This window comes from Nerophis ophidion, linkage group LG04, assembly GCF_033978795.1.
Source record: "Nerophis ophidion isolate RoL-2023_Sa linkage group LG04, RoL_Noph_v1.0, whole genome shotgun sequence".
NCBI classification, from domain to species: Eukaryota; Metazoa; Chordata; class Actinopteri; order Syngnathiformes; family Syngnathidae; genus Nerophis; species Nerophis ophidion.
Window position 1 is genome coordinate 73,473,598 of NC_084614.1, and position 23,620 is coordinate 73,497,217.

General features: G+C 42.3%; 1 protein-coding gene across 5 annotated transcripts in view; it reads left to right on the forward strand.

The window, feature by feature from the left end:
• cadm1a (cell adhesion molecule 1a) overlaps positions 1-23,620 on the forward strand; it is a 968,224-nt gene that overhangs the window by 727,985 nt on the left and 216,619 nt on the right. For all 5 annotated transcript variants that reach the window (XM_061898993.1, XM_061898992.1, XM_061898988.1 and 2 more), the window contains exon 3: positions 21,185-21,331. In XM_061898993.1, coding sequence (XP_061754977.1) covers positions 21,185-21,331 — 147 coding nt within the window. The remainder of the gene's footprint in view (positions 1-21,184; positions 21,332-23,620) is intronic.

Here is a 23,620-nt window from a genome sequence, read left to right on the forward strand (position 1 = left end):
AATTTTAAAACCTCCTAACTTGTTTGGCGAAAACCCCAATTAAGATGCACGTAACAATCAAACATTCGGTGCGTAATAAATATCATACTTACAGTATTGCCACTTTTTCGCACATTGTTGCAACTCGTTGAAAAAAGTTACAATTTCAGTTGAATTCTTCAAGAAAAAAAACCCTCAGTTCTTTAAAAATTACCTGTTCAGGCTCATTTTCGAAACACTTTTGAGTGTCAGAAAATAGTCGCATGCAGTATTTTTGACGTTTTTTAATTCTCCGTCCACATAAAAATGCGTACCCAAAATACAAGTTAAGCAAAAACCCAATTGTATCGATATGTTAACATCATTTAAACCAGGGGTGTCCAAACTACGGCCCCCGGCGTCGCTTTCATATAAAATACAAATATTAATTGGATTGATAGCTTCCATTTTGTTGCTATCTGGTGGACGACATAAGTAACATAAGTGTCAGTGGCCATCAGTGTGTGCATAGCTTTACTTATATGACCTAATCCAAACAACCTTCCCTAGTCATGGTGCAGGAAAATGCATAGCTTTACTTATATGGCGTAGTGGGTAGAGCGGCCGTGCCAGAAACCTGAGGGTTGCAGGTTCGCTTCCCACCTATGGACATCAAAGTCGCTGCCGTTGTGTCCTTGGGCAGGACACTTCACCCTTTGCCCCCGGTGCCGCTCACACCGGTGAATGAATGATGAATGAATGATTGGTGGTGGGTGGAAGGGCCGTAGGCGCAAACTGGCAGCCACGCTTCAGTCAGTCTACCCCAGGGCAGCTGTGGCTACAGATGTAGCTTACCACCACCAGGTGTGAATGAATGATGGGTTCCCACTTCTCTGTGAGCGCTTTGAGTATCTAACAGTAGAAAAGCGCGATATAGATCTAATCCATTATTATTATTATTATTATATGATCCAATCCAAACAACCTTCCCTAGTCATGGTGCAGGAAAATGCATAGCTTTACTTATATGATCCAATCCAAACAACTTTCTCTAGTCATGGTGCAGGAAAATGCATAGCTTTACTTATATGATCCAATCCAAACAACCTTCCCTAGTCATGGTGCAGGAAAATGCATAGCTTTACTTATATGATCCAATCCAAACAACTTTCTCTAGTCATGGTGCAGGAAAATGCATAGCTTTACTTATATGATCCAATCCAAACAACCTTCCCTAGTCATGGTGCAGGAAAATGCATAGCTTTACTTATATGATCCAATCCAAACAACCTTCTCTAGTCATGGTGCAGGAAAATGCATAGCTTTACTTATATGATCCAATCCAAACAACCTTCCCTAGTCATGGTGCAGGAAAATGCATAGCTTTACTTATATGATCCAATCCAAACAACTTTCTCTAGTCATGGTGCAGGAAAATGCATAGCTTTACTTATATGATCCAATCCAAACAACCTTCCCTAGTCATGGTGCAGGAAAATGCATAGCTTTACTTATATGATCCAATCCAAACAACCTTCTCTAGTCATGGTGCAGGAAAATGCATAGCTTTACTTATATGATCCAATCCAAACAACCTTCTCTAGTCATGGTGCAGGAAAATGCATAGCTTTACTTATATGATCCAATCCAAACAACCTTCTCTAGTCATGGTGCAGGAAAATGCATAGCTTTACTTATATGATCCAATCCAAACAACCTTCTCTAGTCATGGTGCAGGAAAATGCATAGCTTTACTTATATGATCCAATCCAAACAACCTTCTCTAGTCATGTTGCAGGACAAAACTAATTCAACTAGCACAACAATTCAACAAACAAGGTCACACATAACACAACCAGATCATTGAACTTTGTGGATATTGTAAAAACAAACAAACAAAAAAACCAACAACGTACAACTAGTATAAATAAAAAAAACTACAGATGTTTGGCGCATTTTAGCTGCTTGATATTTCTGATTGATTAAAAAACTGTAAGGAGGTTGTCACGAAAATGAATTAGGTAGAAATTACACATACACTTAATAGTCAAGTATAAAAATGATTATTTATATATACATTACATTGTGTATATACATGTGTATTAATTTATTTATATACACGTATATATATATGTATATATATATATATATATATATATATATATATATATATATATATGAGTGTGTGTATATGTATATATATGTGTTTTTATATGTATATATGTGTGTATATATGTACATATATATATGTGTATATATATATGTATAGATACATGTATATACACACACACACAAACACATATACATATATGTATATATGTTTATATATATGTGTGTATAATATATATATATATATATATATATATATATATATATATATATATATATATATATGAGTAGTCCTGAGTTCAATCCCGGGCTCTGGATCATTCTGTGTGGAGTTTGCATGTTCTCCCCGTGACTGCGTGCATTTCTTCCGGGTACTCAGGCTTGGCAAAACTAAATTGGCCCTCGTGTGTGAATGTCAGTGTGAATGTTGTCTGTCTATCTGTGATGAGGTGGCGACTTGTCCAGGGTGTACTTGTCCACCCGAATGCAGCTGAGATAGGCTCCGGCACCAAAAGGGACAAGCGGTGGGAAATGGATGGATGCATCGCATCTCATAAGCTTGACATGTTTTTTTGTTTTGTTTTTCTGGAGTGGTCAGCTTGAAGCGTCCCTCTGTCTCGGGGTCTCTCGTCGTCATGTGACATGAGTGTGCGACTGTTATGATTTTGTCTTGCCACTGATTGGCCATTGCGTCATGTTTCGCCCTAAACCTTAGCCAATTGCGACTCATCATACCAACACCAACCAATCATCGTGGATTTCCACCGTATGTATGCGTGTTGTCATTCGTCCATTGCTTTTTGTCCCCTAGAGCAGTGGTTCTCAACCCTTTTTCAGTGATGTACCCACTGTGAAATTTTTTAAAATTCAAGTTCCCCCTAATCAGAGCAAAGCATTTTTGGTTGAAAAAAAGAGATAAAGAAGTAAAATACAGCACTATGTCATCAGTTTATGATTTATTCAATTGTGTAACAGTGCAAAACATTGCTCATTTGTAGTGGTCTTTCTTGAACTATTTGGAAAAAAGATTAAAAAAAAAACTAAAAACTTGTTGAAAAATAAACAAGTGGTTCGATTATCAATCAATCAATCAATGTTTACTTATATAGCCCTAAATCACTAGTGTCTCAAAGGGCTGCACAAACCACTACGACATCCTCGGTAGGCCCACATAAGGGCAAGGAAAACTCACACCCAGTGGGACATCGGTGACAATAATGACCCAGTGGGACGTCGGTGACAATGATGACTATGAGAACCTTGGAGAGGAGGAAAGCAATGGATGTCGAGCGGGTCTAACATGATACTGTGAGAGTTCAATCCATAATGGATCCAACACAGTCGCGAGAGTCCAGTCCAAAGCGGATCCAACACAGCAGCGAGAGTCCCGTTCACAGCGGAGCCAGCAGGAAACCATCCCAAGCGGAGGCGGATCAGCAGCGCAGAGATGTCCCCAGCCGATACACAGGCGAGCAGTACATGGCCACCGGATCGGACCGGACCCCCCTCCACAAATAAAGATTTTCTACACATAGAAGTAATCATCAACTTAAATCGCCCTCTTTGGGGATCGCAATACAAATCCATCTGGATTCATCAACTTCATTTCTTCACAAAAAAATAAATCTTTAACATCAATATTTATGGAACATGTGCACCAAAAATCTAGCTGTCGACACTGAATTTTGCATTTTTTTTTCACTGTTTATGAACTTATTTTGTTGAAGGATTGTTCAATGAATATACTTTTAAAGGATTTTTGAAGTGTTGCCCTTTTTAGAACATTTTTTAAAAAATTCACGTACCCCTTAGCATACATTCAAGTACTCCCATTTCAGAACCACTGCCCTGGGGGGAGGGGGGGAGGGGGGTTGCCCACATATGCAGTCCTCTCCAAGGTTTCTCATAGTCATCATTGTCACCGACGTCCCACTGGGTGTGAATTTTCCTTGCCGAGGATGTCGTAGTGGTTTGTGCAGCCCTTTGAGACACTAGTGATTTAGGGCTATATAAATAATCATTGATTGATTGATTGATTGATCCAGGAGTTTTTTCCATATTGTTTTTTTTTGTCCATTTTCGCTCTTTGTAGTTTGTAGCTTTGATGGAAGCTACATGGGTGTAAAAGTAGCTAAGCGACAGGAAAATGTAGTTTAGTGACATAGCTTAGCTACTGCGCATCACTGGACCTTTTTTTTTTTTCGGTTTGAACCCGCGCTTTGACCTGTGCAGTGTTTACACGCGCGCGTATGACGAAACCCGTGGAAATACATATCTTAAAGTGTTTTTTTTTGTTGTTTTTTTTTTTTACCCCAACCGCAATGCAACAACAAGACAATCACACAAATTGACGACGGCGCTGGTAAACACCAAAAAAAAAAAAAAAAAAAAAAAGACAATTAACGTCCGTTATTTGGAAATGTCAAAGCGGGAACTTTTTTTTTAACGGCGTGTAAACAAGGGGACGTAAACGTGGATTAGAGTATCTGACGGCGTGTCTAATTAGGGCCGCACCGTGATAGGATGAGTAAAAAAAAAAAAAATAATAAAATAAAAAAAAAATGCAGTGTTGTTTCCCCTCCTGCCAACAGTAAAGAAAATAAAAAGACTGACAGACTGACGTGAGGATTAGTCTCCGCTTTTTTTTTTTTTTTTTTCCCAGCATCCCTTTCATCCTTCAATCCGTCCTGCCAGTCGTTTGTTATGTACAAAGCAAACTCCCCTCCTCGCAGCCAAGATGAGGTGCCAAACGCAGTTTGAGAGCCCCCCCCGCCCCAACCCGAACACGCGTGCCTTTAATTTCCTAACGAGCATCTTCCTCGCTGTCATGGCGACCATCTGTGTGGCCTAATTGAATATGCGCGCTGGCGTCAAGGAGCGATGCCCGGGCGTGCAGCTGTTATGGAACACGGCGGCGCACTTCTTGTTGGATTGGAGCCTCGGGGCGATGACTCTGGGTTTTTTTTTTTTTTTTTTTGGTTTGTTTTGGCATGCTTGGACGTGTCTTTGACCCCCTTGAGCGCCACGGGTCAAATGTATGCCGGGACATGAGAAGGAGCAGAAACTAGAAAACCCGAAACCAGTGAAGTTGGCACGTTGTGTAAATGGTAAATAAAAACAGAATACAATGATTTGCAAATCCTTTTTAACTTAAACAGTTGTGATCAAAATTATTCAACCCCCACACAATTTTGGTGTTTTAGCAAGTTGGACATTTATTCCGTATTTTCTTTATAGTCATATCAAATAAAGATGTGTCAAATAAACAAATGCAACTTGAATTACAACATTATATTTTGTAACATACCAAACAGTGTCATTTCTCTTAATATCTCATTGACAAAATTATTCAACCCCTTGAAGATCATAACTCTTAAGAACAGAATTCGAGTAAGGTCTTTTCAATCAGGTGTTGTAAACACCTGTAGATGTGATTAGAACCATAACGAGCAACAATTAAACGGATTGAAAAAGACTGTGACGCTCAGCTTCTTGTAGATGGTCAATGGTGTATTTGCAACATGGTGAAGTCCAGGGAGTGGTCAAAGAAGTCAAGAGAGGAGGTCATTTCTCTTCATAAGAAAGGATATGGATATAAGAAAATAGCAAAGACATTACACACTCCAAGAGACACAGTTGGGAGCATAATTCGCAAGTTTAAAGCTAAAGGCCCAGTGGAAACACTACCTGAGAGGATGCTGTGTGCAACTGCTGTCCGGTATTTGAAGCGTACAGTGGTGAAAAACCCCCGGGTAACAGCTGAGGAACTACAACAGGACATTGCAGAGGGGGGAACGCAGGTTTCGTCCCAGACAATAAGGCGCGCACTACGAGATGAAGGCCTCCATGCCAGAACTCCCAGGCGCACCCCACTTCTGACTACCAGGCACAAGAAAAAATAGATTCCAGTATGCCAAAAATCATCTGGACAAACCCCAAAGGTTGTGGGAATCTGTTCTATGGAGTGAACTCTTTAGGCCTATGAATCAACGTTATGTCTGGAGGAGAAAAAATGAAGCTTGCAAAGAGAAGAACACCTTGCCTACTGTTAAGCATGGTGGGGGGGTCAATCATGCTCTGGGGCTGTTTCTCTGCCTCAGGTACCGGGAATCTCCAGCGCGTTCAAGGCATTATGAATTATATTTCCTAGCAGGATATATTAGCTGCAAATGTCATGAAGTCAGTGACGAAGCTGAGGCTTGGGAGACGTTGGACCTTCCAACAGGACAAGGATCCCAAGCATACCTCCAAATCAACATCAGAGTGGTTGCAGAAGAAGGGCTGGAAGACTCTGGAGTGGCCTCCACAGTCGCCAGACCTAAATCCTCTAGAAAAGCTGTGGTGGGACTTGAAGGAGGCACAAAGCCCAAGAATATGAATGAACTGGAGGCCTTTGCCCAAGAGGAATGGGCTAAAATACCTGTAGATGGTTGCAAGAAGCTTGTGTCCGCTTATGTATCACCTTTGAAGGATGTCATTACTGCCAAAGGGTGTTCTACTAAGTACTAAAGATGCATGGAACTAGGGGGTTGAATCATTTTGTCAATGAGATATTAAGAAAAATGTCCTTTTTTTGGTATTTTGTAAAATACAGTGTTACAATTGAAGTTGCATTTGTCTATTTGACACATCTTTATTTGATATGACTATAAACAAAATACGGAATAAATGTCCAACTTGCTAAAACACCCAAATTGTGTGGGGGTTGAATAATTTTGATCTCAACTGTATTCAATTGAATAAACTGCAAATACGAGATATTTAAAGGCCTACTGAAAGCCACTACTACCCACCACACAGTCTGATAGTTTATTTATCAATGATGAAATATTAACATGGCAACACATGCCAATACGGCCTTTTTAGTTTACTAAATTACAATTCTAAATTTCCCGCGGAGTTTCTTCTTGAAAAGTCACGGACTGATGACGCGTGCGCGTGATGCACGGACATCAGAGGACATTTGCGGCTAAAAGTCGTCTCTTTTCATCGCGCATTTAAATAGTATTCTGGACATCTGTGTTGCTGAATCTTTTTCAATTTGTTCAAGTAATAATGGAGAAGTCAAAGTAGAAAGATGGAGGTGGGAAGCTTTAGCCTTTACCCACACAAACACACGGTGATTCCTTGTTTAAAATTCCCCGAGGTGAAGCATTACTATGGATCAGAGCGGTCAAGCGGACATGGATCCCGACCACTTGTCAACCGGCAGGTTTCGGTGAGAAAATTGTGGTAGAAAGTCGCCTCTTACCGGAGATCAGCTGAGCTTGCGCAGTCCATAAAGCTGCCGTCGACTTCCCTCAGAGACTCGCCTCAAGATACCCGTGTACACACCCTTCCGACTATCAGGTACTACTTAAACTCACTAAAACACTAGCAACACAATAGAAAGATAAGGGATTTCCCAGAATTATCCTAGTAAATGTGTCTAAAAACATCTGAATCCGTCCCATTGCAATCACTTTTTTTTTTGCAGTCCTTTGCCATCAATATCATCATCCACAAATCTTTCATCCACGCTCAAATTAATGGGGAAATTGTCGTTTTCTCGGTCCGAATAGCTATTGATGCTGGAGGCTTCCATTAAAAACAATGTGAGGATGTGAGGAGCCCTCAACGGGCGACGTCATCGTCTGCAACTTCCGGTAAAGGCGAGGCTTTTTTATCAGCACCAAAAGTTGCGAACTTTATCGTGGATGATCTCTACTAAATCCTTTCAGCAAAAATATGGCAATATCGCGAAATGATCAAGTCTGACACATAGAATGGACCTGCTATCCCCGTTTGAATAAGAAAATCCCATTTCAGTAGGCCTTTAATGTTCAAACTGGGATTTTTTATTTATTTATTTTTTGCAAATAATCATTAACTTGGAATTTAATGGCAGCAACACATTGCGAAAAAGTTGACACAGGAGCATTTTTACCACTGTGTTACATGGCCTTTCCTTTTAACAACGCTCAGTAAACATTTGGGTACTTAGGAGAGCAACTTTGTGAGCCTTTTGGGGGAGACTTAGCTTGTGTGCTATTGTGTGCTTAGTTGTTGTGTAGCTGCTCGATCCAACTAGCCTATAAGATACAATGTTTACTTTTTGTAAAAGACTAAAATAGAGGAAAAGACTAACTTTGTGTGCCTATTGGGGGAGATTTAGCTTGTGTGCCATCGTGTGCTTAGCTGTCGCGTAGCTGCTCGATCCAATGAGCCTATAAAATACAATGTTTACTTTTTTGTAAATTACTACAATAGAGGAAAATACCTTCTTTGAGTGCCTGTTGGAGGACATTTAGCTTGCGTGCTATTGTGTGCTTAGCTGTTGTGTAGCTGCTCTGTATAAAATACATCCATCCATCCATTTTCTACCGCTTATTCCCTTTCGGGGTCGCGGGGGGCGCTGGCGCCTATCTCAGCTACAATCGGGCGGAAGGCGGGGTACAATGTTTACTTTTTGTCCATCCATCCATCCATCATTTTCCGCTTATCCGAGGTCGGGTCGCGGGGGCAACAGCCTAAGCAGGGAAACCCAGACTTCCCTCTCCCCAGCCACTTCGTCTAGCTCTTCCCGGGGGATCCCGAGGCGTTCCCAGGCCAGCCGGGAGACATAGTCTTCCCAACGTGTCCTGGGTCTTCCCCGTGGCCTCCTACCGGTTGGACGTGCCCTAAACACCTCCCTAGGGAGGCGTTCGGGTGGCATCCTGACCAGATGCCCGAACCACCTCATCTGGCTCCTCTCGATGTGAAGGAGCAGCGGCTTTACTTTGAGTTCCTCCCGGATGGCAGAGCTTCTCACCCTATCTCTAAGGGAGAGCCCCGCCACACGGCGGAGGAAACTCATTTCGGCCGCTTGTACCCGTGATCTTATCCTTTCGGTCATGACCCAAAGCTCATGACCATAGGTGAGGATGGGAACGTAGATCGACCGGTAAATTGAGAGCTTTACCTTCCGGCTCAGCTCCTTCTTCACCACAACGGACCGGTACAACGTCCGCATTACTGAAGACGCCGCACCGATCCACCTGTCGATCTCACGATCCACTCTTCCCTCACTCGTGAACAAGACTCCTAGGTACTTGAACTCCTCCACTTGGGGCAGGGTCTCCTCCCCAACCCGGAGATGGCACTCCACCCTTTTCCGGGCGAGAACCATGGACTCGGACTTGGAGGTGCTGATTCTCATTCCGGTCGCTTCACACTCGGCTGCGAAACGATCCAGCGAGAGCTGAAGATCCCGGTCAGATGAAGCCATCAGGACCACATCATCTGCAAAAAGCAGAGACCTAATCCTGCGGTTACCAAACCGGAACCCCTCAACGCCTTGACTGCGCCTAGAAATTCTGTCCATAAAAGTTATGAACAGAATCGGTGACAAAGGACAGCCTTGGCGGAGTCCAACCCTCACTGGAAATGTGTTCGACTTACTGCCGGCAATGCGGACCAAGCTCTGGCACTGATCGTACAGGGAACGGACCGCCACAATAAGACAGTCCGATACCCCATACTCTCTGAGCACTCCCCACAGGACTTCCCGAGGGACACGGTCGAATGCCTTCTCCAAGTCCACAAAGCACATGTAGACTGGTTGGGCAAACTCCCATGCACCCTCAAGAACCCTGCCGAGAGTATAGAGCTGGTCCACAGTTCCACGACCAGGACGAAAACCACACTGTTCCTCCTGAATCCGAGGTTCGACTATCCGACGTAGCCTCCTCTCCAGTACACCTGAATAAACCTTACCGGGAAGGCTGAGGAGTGTGATCCCACGATAGTTGGAACACACCCTCCGGTCCCCCTTCTTAAAGAGAGGAACCACCACCCCGGTCTGCCAATCCAGAGGTACCGCCCCCGATGTCCACGCGATGCTGCAAAGTCTTGTCAACCAAGACAGCCCCACAGCATCCAGAGCCTTAAGGAACTCCGGGCGGATCTCGTCCACCCCTGGGGCCTTGCCACCGAGGAGCTTTTTAACTACCTCAGCGACCTCAGCCCCAGAAATAGGAGAGACCACCACAGATTCCCCAGGCACTGCTTCCTCATAGGAAGACGTGTTGGTGGGATTGAGGAGGTCTTCGAAGTATTCCTTCCACCTATCCACAACATCCGCAGTCGAGGTCAGCAGAACACCATCCGCACCATACACGGTGTTGATAGTGCACTGCTTCCCCTTCCTGAGGCGGCGGACGGTGGTCCAGAATCGCTTCGAAGCCGTCCGGAAGTCGTTTTCCATGGCTTCCCCGAACTCTTCCCATGTCCGAGTTTTTGCCTCCGCGACCGCTGAAGCTGCACACCGCTTGGCCTGTCGGTACCTGTCCACTGCCTCCGGAGTCCTATGAGCCAAAAGGACCCGATAGGACTCCTTCTTCAGCTTGACGGCATCCCTCACCGCTGGTGTCCACCAAGGGGTTTTAGGATTGCCGCCCCGACAGGCACCAACTACCTTGCGGCCACAGCTCCGATCTGCCGCCTCGACAATAGAGGTGCGGAACATGGTCCACTCGGACTCAATGTCCAGCACCTCCCTCGTGACATGTTCAAAGTTCTTCCGGAGGTGGGAATTGAAACTTTGTCTGACAGGAGACTCTGCCAGACGTTCCCAGCAGACCCTCACAATGCGTTTGGGCCTCCCAGGTCTGTCCGGCATCCTCCCCCACCATCGTAGCCAACTCACCACCAGGTGGTGATCGGTAGAAAGCTCCGCCCCTCTCTTCACCCAAGTGTCCATAACATGAGGCCGCAAATCCGATGACACAACTACAAAGTCGATCATGGAACTGCGGCCTAGGGTGTCCTGGTGCCAAGTGCACATATGGACACCCTTATGTTTGAACATGGTGTTTGTTATGGACAAACTGTGACGAGCACAAAAGTCCAATAACAAAACACCACTCGGGTTCAGATCCGGGCGGCCATTCTTCCCAATCACGCCTCTCCAGGTGTCACTGTCGTTGCCAACGTGAGCGTTGAAGTCTCCCAGTAGGACAAGGGAATCACCCGGGGGAGCACTTTCCAGTACTCCCTCGAGCGTTCCCAAAAAGGGTGGGTACTCTGAACTGCTGTTTGGTGCATAAGCACAAACAACAGTCAGGACCCGTCCCCCCACCCGAAGGCGGAGGGAGGCTACCCTTTCGTCCACCGGGTTGAACTCCAACGTACAGGCTTTGAGCCGGGGGGAAACAAGAATTGCCACCCCAGCCCGTCGCCTCTCACTGCCGGCAACGCCAGAGTGGAAGAGGGTCCAATCCCTCTCGAGAGAAGTGGTTCCAGAGCCCTTGCTGTGCGTCGAGGTGAGTCCGACTATATCCAGCCGGAATTTCTCGACTTCGCGCACTAGCTCAGGCTCTTTCCCCCCCAGTGACGTGACGTTCCACGTCCCAAGAGCTAGCTTCTGTAGCCGAGGATCGGACCGCCAAGTGCCCTGCCTTCGGCTGTCGCCCAGCTCACAATGCACCCGACCTCTATGGCCCCTGCTATGGGTGGTGAGCCCATTGGAGGGGGGACCCATGTTGCCTCTTCGGGCTGTGCCCGGCCGGGCCCCATGGGAACAGGCCCGGCCACCAGGCGCTCGCCATCGTGCCCCACCTCCGGGCCTGGCTCCAGAGGGGGGCCCCGGTGACCCGCGTCCGGGCGAGGGAAATCTGGGTCCATGATGTTTCTTCTTCATAAAGGTCTTCGAGCTGCTCTTTGTCTGATCCCTCACCTAGAACCTGTTTGCCTTGGGAGACCCTACCAGGGGGCTTTATGCCCCCGGACAACATAGCTCCTAGGATCATTGGGACACGCAAACTCCTCTACCACGATAAGGTTGCAGCTCAGAGAGGAGTTTACTTTTTGTAAATAACTAAAATAGAAGAAAATACCAACTTTGTGTCCATGTTGGAGGACATTTAGCTTGTGTGCTATTGTGTGCTTAGCTGTTGTGTAGCTGCTCTATATAAAATACAATGTTTACTTTTTGTAAATGACTACAATAAAAGAAAATACCAACTTTGTGTGCCTATTGGAGGACATTGGGCTTGTGCGCTATCGTGTGCTTAGCTGTTGTGTAGCTGCTCGATCCAATTAGCCTGTAAAATACAATGTTTACTTTTTGTAAATAACTAAAATAGAAGAAAATACCAACTCTGTGTGCCTGTTGGAGGACATTTAGCTTGTGTGCTATTGTGTGCTTAGCTGTTGTGTAGCTGCTCGATCCAATTAGCGTCTAAAATACAATGTTTACTTTTGTAAATGACTACAATAAAAGAAAATAACAACTTTGTGTGCCTATTGGAAGACATTTGGCTTGTGTGCTATCGTGTGCTTAGCTATTGTGTAGCTGCTCGATCCAATTAGCCTATAAAATACAATGTTTACTTTTTGTAAATAACTAAAATAGAAGAAAATACCAACTCTGTGTGCCTGTTGGAGGACATTTAGCTTGTGTGCTATTGTTTGCTTAGCTGTTGGGTAGCTGCTCGATCCAGTTAGCCTATAAAATGCAATGTTTACTTTTTGTAAATGACTAAAATGGACGAAAATACTAACTTTTTGTGCCTATTGGGGGACATTTAGCTTGTGTGCTATTGTTTGTTTAGCTGTTGTTTAGCTGCTCGATACTAATTGCAATGTTTACTTTTTGTAAAAGACTAAAATAGAAGAAAACACCAACTTTGTGTGCCCGTTGGAGGACATATAGCGTGTATGCTATTGTGTGCTTAGCTGTTGTGTAGCTGCTCGATACAAAATACAATATGTACTTTATGTAAAAGACTAAAATAGAAGAAAAGACTAACTTTGTGTGCTAGTTGGAGGACATTTAGCTTGTGTGCTATTGTGTGCTTAGCTGTTGTGTAGCTGCTCTATATAAAATACAATGTTTACTTTTTGTAAATGACTACAATAAAATAAAATACCAACTTTGTGTGCCTATTGGAGGACATTTAGCTTGTGTGCTATCGTGTGCTTAGCTGTTGTGTAGCTGCTCGATCCAATTAGCCTCTAAAATACAATGTTTACTTTTTGTAAATGACTACAATAAAAGAAAATCCCAACTTTGTGTGCCTATTGGAGGACATTTGGCTTGTGCGCTATCGTGTGCTTAGCTGTTGTGTAGCTGCTCCGTATAAAATACAATGTTTACTTTTGTAAATAACTAAAATAGAAGAAAATACCAACGTTGTGTCCCTGTTGGAGGACATTTAGCTTGTGTGCTATTGTGTGCTTAGCTGTTGTGTAGCTGCTCTGTATAAAATACAATGTTTACTTTTTGTAAATGACTACAATAAAAGAAAATACCAACTTTGTGTGCCTATTGGAGGACATTTGGCTTGTGCGCTATCGTGTGCTTAGCTGTTGTGTAGCTGCTCGTTCCAATTAGCGTCTAAAATACAATGTTTACTTTTGTAAATGACTACAATAAAAGAAAATGACAACTTTGTGTGCCTATTGGAAGACATTTGGCTTGTGCGCTATCGTGTGCTTAGCCATTGTGTAGCTGCTCGATCCAATTAGCCTATAAAATACAATGATTACTTTTTGTAAATAACTAAAATAGAAGAAAAGACCAACTCTGTGTGCCTGTTGGAGGACATTTAGCTTGTGTGCTATTGTGTGCTTAGCTGTCAGGTAGCTGGCCGATCCAATTAGCCTATAAAATACAATGTATAATTTTTGTAAATGACTACAATAAAAGAAAATACCAACTTTGTGTGCCTATTGGAGGACATTTGGCTTGTGTGCTATTGTGTGCTTAGCTGTTGTGTAGCTGCTCGATACAAAATACAATGTTTACTTTTTGTAAGTAACTAAAATAGATGAAAATACCAACTCTGTGTGCCTGTTGGAGGACATTTAGCTTGTGTGCTATTGTGTGCTTAGCTGTTGGGTAGCTGCTCGATCCAATTAGCCTATAAAATACAATGTCTAATTTTTGTAAATGACTACAATAAAAGAAAATTCAAACTTTTTGTGCCTATTGGCGGACATTTGGCTTGTGTGCAACCGTGTGCTTAGCTGTTGTGTAGCTGCTCGATATAGAATACAATGTTTCCTTTTTGTAAATAACTAAAATAGAAGAAAAGTCCAACTTTGTGTCTCTGTTGGAGGACATTTGGCTTGTGCGCTATCGTGTGCTTAGCTGTTGTGTAGCTGCTCGATACAAAATACACTGTTTACTTTTTGTAAATACCTAAAATAGAAGAAAATACCAACTTTGTGTGCCTGTTGAAGGACATTTAGCGTGTCCTTCAACAGCTTGTCCTTAGCTGTTGTGTAGCTGCTCGATCCAATTAGCCTATAAAATACAATATTTACTTTTTGTAAATGACTAAAATAGACGAAAATACCAACTTTTTGTGCCTATTGGGGAACATTTATCTTGTGTGCTATTGTGTGTTTAGCTGTTGTTTAGCTGCTCGCTACAAAATACAATGTTTACTTTTTTAACAGACTAAAATGGAAGAAAAGACCAACTTTGTGTCTCTGTTGGAGGACATTTAGCTCGTGTGCTTTTGTGTGCTTAGCTGTTGTGTAGCTGCTCGATACAAAATACAATGTTTACTTTTTGTAAAAGACTACAATAGAAGAAAAGGCCAACTTTGTGTGCTTGTTGGAGGACATTTAGCTTGTGTGCTATTGTGTGCTTAGCTGTTGTGTAGCTGCTTGATACAAAATACAATCTTTACTTTTTGTAAAAGACTAAAATAGAAGAAAAGCCCAACTTTGTGTGCCTGTTGGAGGACATTTAGATGTCAAATTGGCCTTCCAGCCTTGCACTGCAGGAAGTTTTCGATACAAGCCGATATCATGTTTTTTTTGTTGTTGATGTATCGTCGAGGTAATTATGGGGTGATATCCAATATTGGATCAAGACACTCCTGTTAGTCAAATACTAAAATATCTAATGCATGGATTCTTTAAAGGCGGGGTACACCCTGGACAAGTCGCCACCTCATCGCAGGGCCAACACAGATAGACAGACAACATTCACACTCACATTCACACACTAGGGCCAATTTTAGTGTTGCCAATCAAACTATCCCCAGGTGCATGTCTTTGGAAGTGGGAGGAAGCCGGAGTACCCGGAGGGAACCCACGCATTCACGGGGAGAACATGCAAACTCCACACAGAAAGATCCTCAGCCTGGATTTCAACCCAGGACTGCAGGACCTTCGTATTGTGAGGCAGACGCACTAACCCCTCTCCCACCGTGAAGCCCATTGAATATTGCATTGTTGTATTTTTTTGAACAGTTTATGAACTTACATTTATATTTTGTTGAAGTATTATTCAATAAATATATTTAAAAGAGGGCTTCACGGTGGCAGAGGGGTTAGTGCGTCTGCCTCACAATACGAAGGTCCTGCAGTCTTGGGTTCAAATCCAGGCTCGGGATCTTTCTGTGTGGAGTTTGCATGTTCTCCCCGTGAATGCGTGGGTTCCCTCCGGGTACTCCGGCTTCCTCCCACTTCCAAAGACATGCACCTGGGGATAGGTTGATTGGCAACACTAAAAATTGGCCCTAGTGTGTGAATGTGAGTGTGAATGTTGTCTGTCTATCTGTGTTGGCCCTGCGATGAGGTGGCGACTTGTCCAGGGTGTACCCCGCCTTCCGCCCGATTGTAGCTGAGATAGGCGCCAGCGCCCCCCGCGACCCCGACAGGGAATAAGCGGTAGAAAATGGATGAATGGATATTTAAAATAATTTTTGAATTGTTGCTATTCATAGAATATTTTAAGAAAATCTCACCTACCCCTTGGCATACCTTCAAGTATGTGAGAACCACTGCATTATACCACGGGACACTATTTGGCAGCTTCGACATGGAACATGGAGCAATAAAAGGATGTAACAATTTTGTGTTGAAATAACCGCCCTTGCGTGTTTCCTCCTCTCTGTGTGAAAAGACTCCTCTAATAGGCGGAGGTGGGCGGTAAAAGGCAGTAAAATGGCAGTTGGGCTAACAGGCGATGACTAAAGCGACTTGCAAAAAAAAAAAAAAAAACGCCAAAGTGATGCACTCGGGATGCCGCGGCTCCGCTAAATCACTTTAGCTGCCATTGACAGCTTGTCCAATATGCTTACACTAACGGCACAAACCCCGCCTGGCCTTCCAATTTGCCACCTCGGTGCCAAAAATACAGGTTGATGCCGCGTCTCGCAGCGAGGCGTCGCCTCCTCTGACAGCGGCCTCGGCGTGCCGTTGTTGACCGTTAATGAGCGCGGAGCCCCGCTGCGTCCGCACACCGCCTTCGTCCTGTCTGCCCTGTTTATTTACCCCCACCCACACCACCACCACCACACACACACCGTGGGCTTGAAACCGTAGCAACGTGCTCAAAGGAAACAGCCTTCAGCCTTGAAAAGCATTTTGTAGTTTATTAGCGTGTCATCAGAACCAGATGCCCGCCCCGCCGCCCGCCTCCATTTGCGATGGGGAAAACAAAAAAAAATGACTGCTGAATATTAAAGACGAGCCGGGCTCATTTATTTAGCGCCGTGTTTCGCCCGCCGAGGGACGCTGATGTGAATCTCGTTTGTTAAGCTGTCTATCCTTATCTGCCTGCATCACAGGATGCAATTGCTCCCTTCCTTCCCCGACAGAAGCCGCGTTGGACGCATGCTAATTGACTCTTGACGGCATGCGCATTCTTAGCCTGCTTCTCCACGGACCAGACCGTAGATGAGATTAGACTTGAGAGGAGTCAGTGTGCAGACACTGCGCCAGTTCTTGTTGGTCTTAAGCAAAGACCCTGTCCCCTGCTCCCCTTTCCAGAGTGCAAATATACACATATATATATATACATATATAGATAGTCACCAGCGCCCCCCGCAACCCCAAAGGGAATAAGCGGTAAAAAATGGATGGCTGGATATATATAAATATATATATATATATATTTCCAAAGGGATAGGTTGATTGGCCCGAGTGTGTGAATGTGAGTGTGAATGTTGTCTGTCTATCTGTGTTGGCCCTGCGATGAGTTGGTGACTTGTCCAGGGTGTACCCCGCCTTCCGCCCGATTGTAGCTGAGATAGGCGCCAGCGGCCCCCGCGGCCCCAAAGGGAATAAGCGGTAGAAAAATGTATATATAATATATATATACATATATATGCAGGTGTGGGAAAAATCACAAGACTACTTAATCTCTACAGAACTGTTTCATGAGGGGTTCCCTCAATCATCAGGGGATTTTAATGGAAGCATTCACATACAATGGTTTATATAGAGCACAGGGTGGGTGGGTACAGGCAGGCGTAGGGGCGTGGTGATTGGCTCATGTGTTACCTAGGAGGTGTTTCCGTCTGTGGCGGCATGTTGATATGATTCCACTGCGCTTGTTGAGGGATGACAGGTCTGGATGATGTATAATAAACAGTTTCTCTTTTAAGCATGGTTTGCATCTTTTATTACCACTGTTGTAAGGTGTGCTGGACGCAGGAATTTGCCATGTTATTGAATATTCAATGTTATTGTCTTTGAGGTTCCAAATGTGCTTGCTGAGTTCTGTATATACTGTGTGTATATACACAGTATATATATATATATATATATATATATATATATATATATATATATATCATCATCAGCCGTTGTCAGTCCACTGCTGGACGAAAGCCTCAGCATGTTTCTGCCATTTGGTGTACTTTTCATGCTGGTTATTAGCCTACACCTTCCACGCTGGCTTGGTGCGGGTTGGAAGGGTTATTTTATATGAGGGATCCTTCTCCTAGACTAATTGCCTTACTGGGCTGTTGAACTTAGTCCGTCCTGTTGGTTGTCCGCGTCCCATTTACCCAGGGACCCGCTCAGCTGAATGGCGCTGACCTCCCGCTAGTCACAAGAGAAGGTGCAAACGGTTCTTTGTGTGCAGTTTATAGACGTTAGTTGGGACTCACTAACCCCACACACAACCTCCCATCTCATGCCTGGATGTAGTTTAACGTCATACCCAGGACATATATATATATATATATATATATATATATATATATATATATATATATCTCCACAGTGGGGCAAAAAAGTATTTAGGCAGCCACCGATTGTGCAAGTTCTCCCACTTAAATGATGACAGTGTTAAGATCCGTACTCGGATCTTCTCATATTATTGTTTATTGTTTCCATTGTTGTATCACTCCGTCATTCTACCTCTTCTTTCCTGTTTGTTCCGTCACCATGGTCACTCATTACTTTACCTGCTACTCACAGTCCCGCACACCTGCTACAAATAATCACCTTCCCTTTATAAGCCTCTCTTCTTTTCATTCTTCTGCCTGGGACTCTTAATTTGTTCATACACAACGGTACGTCTGCTTTGCGCTTTTGCTTACATGCAATTTCTGTATTATTCTCGCGAGCTCTGACGCTGCACAATTTTATTCATTCTTAGCTCTCATGCTGATTGTTTTGTTTTCCCCTTTGTGTGCTTATGTGCCAGTTTTGTTTACTATTTGTTTATCCTAGCTTTCATGCTAGCCTCTTTTGTTTGCCTTTTCTTAGTTCCAGTAGTTTTGTTCTCTAGCAGCTTTTGATAAATAAATCATTAGTTCATACCTTTTGCTGTGTTGTAATTTGATGCATCCTCAGAGGAACAATTCGGCATCACAATGCCGAACAGGCGTAACAGACAGAGGTCTGTAATTTTCATCATAGGTACACTTCAACTGTGAACGACAGAATGGGGGGAGAAAATCCTGGAATTCACATTGTAGGAATTTTAAAGAATTTATTTGTAAATTATGGTGCAAAATAAGTATTTGGTCAACCATTGAAAGCTCTCACTGATGGAAGGAGGTTTTGGCTCAAAATCTCACGATACATGGTCCCATTCATTATTTCCTTAACACGGATCAATCGTCCTGTGCCCTTAGCAGAAAAACAGCCCCAAAGCATGATGTTTCCACCCCCATGCTTCACAGTAGGTATGGTGTTCTTGGGATGCAACTCAGTATTCTTCTTCCTCCAAACACGACGAATTGAGTTTATACCAAAAAGTTCTATTTTGGTTTTCATCTGACCACAATCCTCTGGCAAACTTCAGACAGGCCTGGATATGCACTGGCTTAAGCAGGGGGACACGTCTTAAACTGCAGGATTTGATTCCCTGTCGGCGTAGTGTGTTACTGATGGTAACCTTTGTTACTTTGGTCCCAGCTCTCTGCAGGTCATTCACCAGGTCCCCCCGTGTGGTTCTGGGATTTTTGCTCACCTTTCTCGTTATCATTTTGATCCCATGGGATAAGATCTTGCGTGGAGCCCCAGATCGAGGGAGATTATCATTGGTCTTGTATGTCCTCCATTTTCTGATGATTGCTCCCACAGTTTATTTTTTCACACCAAGCTGCTTGCCTAGTGTAGATTCACTCTTCCCAGTCTGGTGCAGGTCTACAATTCTTTTCCTGGTGTCCTTCGAGAGCTCTTTGGTCTTGGCCATAATGGAGTTTGGAGTCTGACTGTTTGGGGCTGTGGACAAGTGTCTTTTATACAGATAATGAGTTCAAACAAGTGCCATTAATACAGGTAACGAGTGGAGGACAGAAGAGCTTCTTAAAGAAGAAGTTACAGGTCTGTGAGAGCCAAAGATCTTCCTTTTTTGAAGTGACCAAATACTTATTTTCCACCATAACTTACAAATAAATTCTTTAAAATTCCTACAAAGTGAATTCCTGGATTTTTTTTTCACAATCTGTCTCTCATAGTTGAAGTGTACCTATGATGAAAATTACAGACCTCTGTCATCATTTTAAGTGGGAGAACTTGCACAATCGCTGGCTGACTAAATACTTTTTTGCCCCACTGTATATATTCTGTGTGTTTGTGTATGTGTATAAATGTGTGTTTATACGTGTGTGTGTGTTTGTGTGTGTGCGTGCATGTATATAAGTGTTTCTATATATATGTGTGTGTGTATATAAGTGCGTGCTTATATGTATATATATATATATATATATATATATACTGTATATATATATATATGTTTGTGTGTATGTAGATATATGTGAGTATGCACAGTATACGTGTGTGTTAATATGTATACGTGTGATGATATGTGTGTCTGTATATATGCGTGTGTGTGTATCTATGTGTATATAAATATGTGTGTATTTACAGTATAAGTGTGTGTGTATATGTATATATATTTATACATGCCTACATCTATCTATATATGTATATATATATATCCACAGAATATAAAGTATCAAAAAGTATAAAAAAATATCAAAACGTGTAAGTAATGTATAAGTACTGTGTATGTATATATATATATATATGTGTGTATGTGTTTATATGTACAATTTGTACAAATATTTGTGTATATACATATACAGACATATGTGAATACATACATAGGGCGAGGGAGGGAGAGAGAAAGAGCTTAGATCACTCATACTTTATAATAAGTAATCAACTATGATCCTGCATGTGGGGGGAAAGGGTTTTTATTTGTTTATTTATTCATTTATGTATTTTTTTTATTTTTTATCAAAAACACCAAAAATACACACACACACACACACATATATATATATATATATATATATATATATATATATATATATATATGACTAAATAATGGCAATATACTCTTTAATAACCAATTATATTAAGTAATAATAATTAGAATTGGTTATCAAGAGTATGTGAAAGTTCAACTCCTGCCTTGTTTATTTCCGTGACAACCTTCTTAAAGTTTTTTTTATCAGTCACAAATATCAAGCAGCTAAAATGTGCCAAACATGGGGAATAGTTTTTTTTGTCTTCTTCCCATCATGCCTTGCCATTTTTTTTCTATGTTGATTGGGCGTTTTTTTTTTAATAATATCTACAAACTTTAATGAGCAGGTTGTGTTATGTGTGACCATGTTTGTTGAATTTTTTTGCTGGTTTATTTAAATAAAAATTTTGTACGATGACTAGGGAAGGTTGATTGGATTGTGTCAATTCAAATGCATTGACACAATGCATCAAAGTTTAACTTTCATTGGCAACCAGACAATACAGTATTTTTAAGTACAGCCTGCGAGATGTGGTCTGTACACATGGATTTAAGTTTTTTAACCAATTGAGCCGCACTTCGACGTCCTTGAACGCCGCCAGGACTGAACCTATCCTGTTATGTTTTTTGTCTCGTGCGCAGTGGTGAGCCAGAACCTGGTGACGGACAACGTGTCGGTGGTGGAGGGCGAGATGGCCATCATCAGCTGCCGGGTGAAGGACAACGACGACTCGGTCATCCAGCTGCTCAACCCCAACAGACAGACCATCTACTTCAGAGACATGAGGCGTAAGTAGCGCCACAAACCATTGTTTTGTCTTTTTTTTTTTTTTTTTTGTCCCTCATCATGGCAGCCGACTCTCATCTGGGTTTTAAATACACGACAGGAAAGACAAAAAAAAGGCAATTTGAGTCTCAAGCCTGGGAAAATAAATAAACTTCAATCAGCTGCTTTTGAATTCAGTCTTCCAATTATGAGTCCGTGTTTGCGCCGCGATGGAAGTAGGACATGAGGTGGCCTTAAAAGTAGTGGAGCTGGGGGTGAAAGAAAGCACACACACGTACACGATGTGCAGGCAAGGCAGCAGTTAAGTTGTTAATTAATATGCTCTCGTGTAGCTTTCCCTTGCATTAAATTTGACCCTCATGTCGGCGGCGGGATTAACACAAAATGAGGTTAATGCAATCCTCCAAACAAGTTTCTGTTCCGGCTTGTCGTCTCGTAATAGAAGCCAGCTCATATCCCCTAAACATTTAATGACCTGTTCTGTTTATTCTTATCCCGCTCAATTAGGGTGTCAGGGCGCTCTTGTTAGCGCTGATCAGCTTGACACGCCAAACTCGCTGGCCTCTCCCTTTTTCAGATTTTTTTTTTTTTTGTGTAAGACATTGCAGTTAACAGATCATAACAACACATCAAGTTTATGAGGGTAAAGTGGTTCACGCAGCGAACATCTTTATTTTGCAAGAGGTTCTCTATGTACGGGCGCGTGGAATGTCCATAGAAAAGCGGAAAGTCCGCATTTTGAAAGATTTATTTTCGCATCAAAACATCACTTCCGCGTATTGTAATGGAATATTAAAAAACATATGGTCCAAACAAAAGTTGTTGAACCCTCGCATTGCACTAAATAATCCTAAATACCAGACGGTTTCTAAATGTATATATTTGCTGCCATCTTGTGGACAATGTGAGTAAATCAGATCAGTAATCCTTGGAAGTACTTCCAAATAATGATACAGCATTTACTTATATGCCACCATCCAAACAACTTACCCTAGTCATGATGCAGAAAAAGTTGCAACTACATAGGTGCCATGTTGTGGATAATGTGAGTAAATCAGATCAATTATCATTGAAACTAATTTAAAAATATAGTACAGCATTTACTTATATGACACAATCCAAACAACCTTCTCTAGTCATGGTGCGAAAAAAAGATGCAACTAAATAGCTTCCATCTTGTGGACGATGTGAGTAAATCAGATCAATAATCCTTTAAACTTGTTCGGAACAATAATACAGCATTTACTTTTATGACCCAATCCGAACACCTTTCCCTAGTCATGGTGCAAAAAATAATGCAACTAACATAAGAGTCAACGCGCATGGTTACAGAGAGCACAACTTGCTCACTGAACTTTGTAGATATTATTAAAAAAAACATCCAAACAACATAAAAAAAATTCAATATTACACACATTTAAATCCATTAATGTGAATGATGGGAAAAATGCAAAACGCTTTCTCTACACTTATCCATGTTTGGAGCATTTTTGATGCTAGATATTACTGTTTGATTACAAAACTTTAAGAAGGTCGTCACAGCACATCAATTTTATGATTCTCTCTGTACTGGGCGCGTGAAATGTCCGCAGAAACACGGAAAGTCCACGTTTTGAATAATTTATTTTCGCATCAAAACACCCCTTCCACGTATTGTAATGGAATATTTAAAAAAATATGATCCAAACAACATTTGTTGAACACTCGCATCGCACCATGGCATGCTTTCTAAATAATCTTAAATACCAGGCGGTTTCTGAACGTATATATTTGCTGCCGTCTTGTGGACAATGTGAGTAAATCAGATCAGTAATCATTGAAAGTACTTCAAAATAATAATACAGCATTTACTTATATGCCACCATCCAAACCACCTACCCTAGTCATGGTGCAAAAAAAAATGCAACTACATAGGTGTCATGTTGTGGATAATGTGAGTAAATCAGATCAATTATCATTGAAACTAATTTAAAATTATAATACAGCATTTACTTATATGACACAATCCAAACAACCTTCTCTAGTCATGGTGCGAAAAAAAGATGCAACTAAATAGCTTCCATCTTGTGGACGATGTGAGTAAATCAGATCAATAATCCTTTAAACTTGTTCGGAAGAATAATACAGCATTTACTTTTATGACCCAATCCGAACACCCTTCCCTAGTCATGGTGCAAAAAATAATGCAACTAACATAAGAGTCAACACACATGGTTACAGAGAACACAACATGCTCACTGAACTTTGTAGATATTATTAAAAAAACATCCAAACAACAACAAAAAAATTTC